Source organism: Salarias fasciatus, chromosome 23 (assembly GCF_902148845.1).
Source record: "Salarias fasciatus chromosome 23, fSalaFa1.1, whole genome shotgun sequence".
NCBI lineage: Eukaryota > Metazoa > Chordata > Actinopteri > Blenniiformes > Blenniidae > Salarias > Salarias fasciatus.
In genome coordinates, this window is record NC_043766.1 from 10646874 (window position 1) to 10649131 (window position 2258).

At 49.2% G+C, this 2258-nt stretch overlaps 1 protein-coding gene across 1 annotated transcript in view; it reads left to right on the plus strand.

Moving 5' to 3' along the window:
- The first annotated feature begins 626 nt into the window (after positions 1–626).
- Positions 627–2258, plus strand: part of her6 (hairy-related 6) — a 1820-nt gene continuing 188 nt past the window's right edge. The window contains exons 1-4 of the mRNA XM_030083751.1: positions 627–954; positions 1105–1200; positions 1312–1399; positions 1579–2258. The exon at positions 1579–2258 is cut by the window's right edge and continues 188 nt beyond it. Of these exons, the coding sequence (XP_029939611.1) occupies positions 847–954; positions 1105–1200; positions 1312–1399; positions 1579–2120 (834 nt within the window). The 5' untranslated portion in view covers positions 627–846 and the 3' untranslated portion in view covers positions 2121–2258. The remainder of the gene's footprint in view (positions 955–1104; positions 1201–1311; positions 1400–1578) is intronic.

Genomic DNA, 2258 nt, shown 5'->3' on the forward strand with positions numbered 1-2258 from the left:
CTGCGCCCACCTGTGCGCCCCGTCTCAAACCCCTGTCCATCGGGGGCTTTTGGGAAGATGAGAGGGGTTTAATTAACATTCACTAACTTTGTTTAAGTTGGAGCTTTCAAATCGATGCAAGAATGAGTTGGAATCGACGGATTTTCTGTATGAATCTGGAAACAAACCAGAATCACAAATTCTTATGTCATTGTGCATGTATATGTAATAACATTATAATTGTTATTGCGCTTGTTGTTGTGCTCCTCACAATTAATCCATTCGTTTTATTGTCATATTACAGTGCATTCTGTGGTTATCTTCCCCTCTGAAAGATAAGAGGTCCCGCTGCCGGCTTCTGGTGGCGATGCCCAGTCAGCGGCTCCACTGTTAATATGTAAACGCTACGATGATTGAAGACTGAAGGCAGTTTCCTCGGCTGTGCCCTGAACCCGGGCCGTGCGCCATTGGCCGCCAGCTCCAGCGGCCAAAGAACCAATGGGAGGGCGCCGACCACGAGCCGTCCTCCCTCGGGCCGCGTGTCTCTCGTTGTGATTGGTGGAAAGTTACTGTGGGAAAGAAAGTTTGGGAAGTTTCACACGAGCCGTTCGCGTGCAGTGTGAGATATAAATACAAGCCACACGCGGAGCGCCCAACAGAGAGACGGCATCCGCTCCTGGCATCCGCAGCTGCTGCGCATCGCTCTGACGGATTTTAACTCGATACACATCTCAGGATTTCTTAGCGTTTTCCTTGAAGGAGAAGGGACTTTTGAATATCACACATAGAAAACATTAATCTTCCATATCATAAACAACTGGATCGTTATTTGCTGTGGCTTTTGTTGGATATTTCTGATAAAAAAAGATGCCTGCCGATATGATGGAAAAATCCTCCTCCTCTCCCGTTGCTGCAACCCCGGCAAGCATGAACACAACTCCGGATAAACCCAAGACAGCATCGGAGCACAGAAAGGTTGGTATCGATCTTATATTAAATATTACTTTCAATTATCAAGTCTTAAACGTGTCATCAGAAACAGAAGTGGCTCGTCCAACGCGTGGATTTGAGCTTTTACGCACGGAACTGGAGAGGATTATAATGTCATTCTGTCCTTATTTCTAGTCTTCAAAACCTATAATGGAAAAGAGGAGAAGAGCTAGAATCAACGAGAGCTTGGGGCAGCTGAAAACTCTCATCCTGGACGCTCTCAAAAAAGATGTAAGTACACAAGTCGATGCACGAGTTATTAATAGATTCCGAAACGATTCCTGTGTAATAGCGGGGAAATGAGCGTGTAGTCTTGACCGTGCGTGTTTGTCGACCTTTCAGAGCTCCAGACACTCTAAACTGGAGAAGGCGGACATCCTGGAGATGACGGTGAAGCATCTCCGGAACCTCCAGAGGGCTCAAATGACCGGTAAGTTACATTTCTCGGTATAATTTGTCTCTGACTGTAGCATTCAGATCGCCACAGGTGCTTGCAGTGTAAACTCTTAGAAATCCCCGACCATCCCAGCATTTTATAGACTTTTGAACTTTAAACACATGTGACAAGGTGTGCACCTGACTGAAATACTTTTCTGCCTGTCTCTGCAGCCGCCCTGAACACCGATCCCACTGTTTTGGGGAAGTACCGTGCTGGATTCAGTGAATGCATGAATGAAGTCACCCGGTTCCTGTCCACCTGCGAAGGTGTGAACACCGAGGTCAGGACGCGGCTTCTCGGCCACTTGGCCAACTGCATGACCCAGATCAACGCCATGAACTACCCCAGCCAGCATCAGCACCAACACCCGCTCCCTTCCACCGCCGGGCCAACACATCCTTCCTTCGGCCAGCCCATGGTTCAGATCCCCAGCTCGTCCCCGCAGGTCCTGCCTATGAACCCCGTGTCCTGTAAAGGAGGCTCCTCGCCGGCCGCTTTACCTTCAGACGCCACCAAAGTGTACGGCGGCTTCCAGATCGTGCCTGCCACAGACGGACAGTTTGCTTTCCTCATACCCAACGCGGCGTTCGCGCCCAATGGCCCCGTTATCCCCGTGTACGCCAACAACGTGAGCACGTCTGTGCCTGTCCCGGCCGCGGTGTCCCCCGGAGCCCCGTCTGGCAACACGGATTCAGTGTGGCGACCCTGGTGAAAAGCGGGGGAAGACCGCACAAAAAAGGAAAAAAAAAAAGAGACTTACAAACGACACTTACTAGTTCTCTCTTTGTTCAATGTTAGAAAAGTTGTTTTGAATCTTTTTTCCCGTAAAATGGACAGAGTATGCACTATA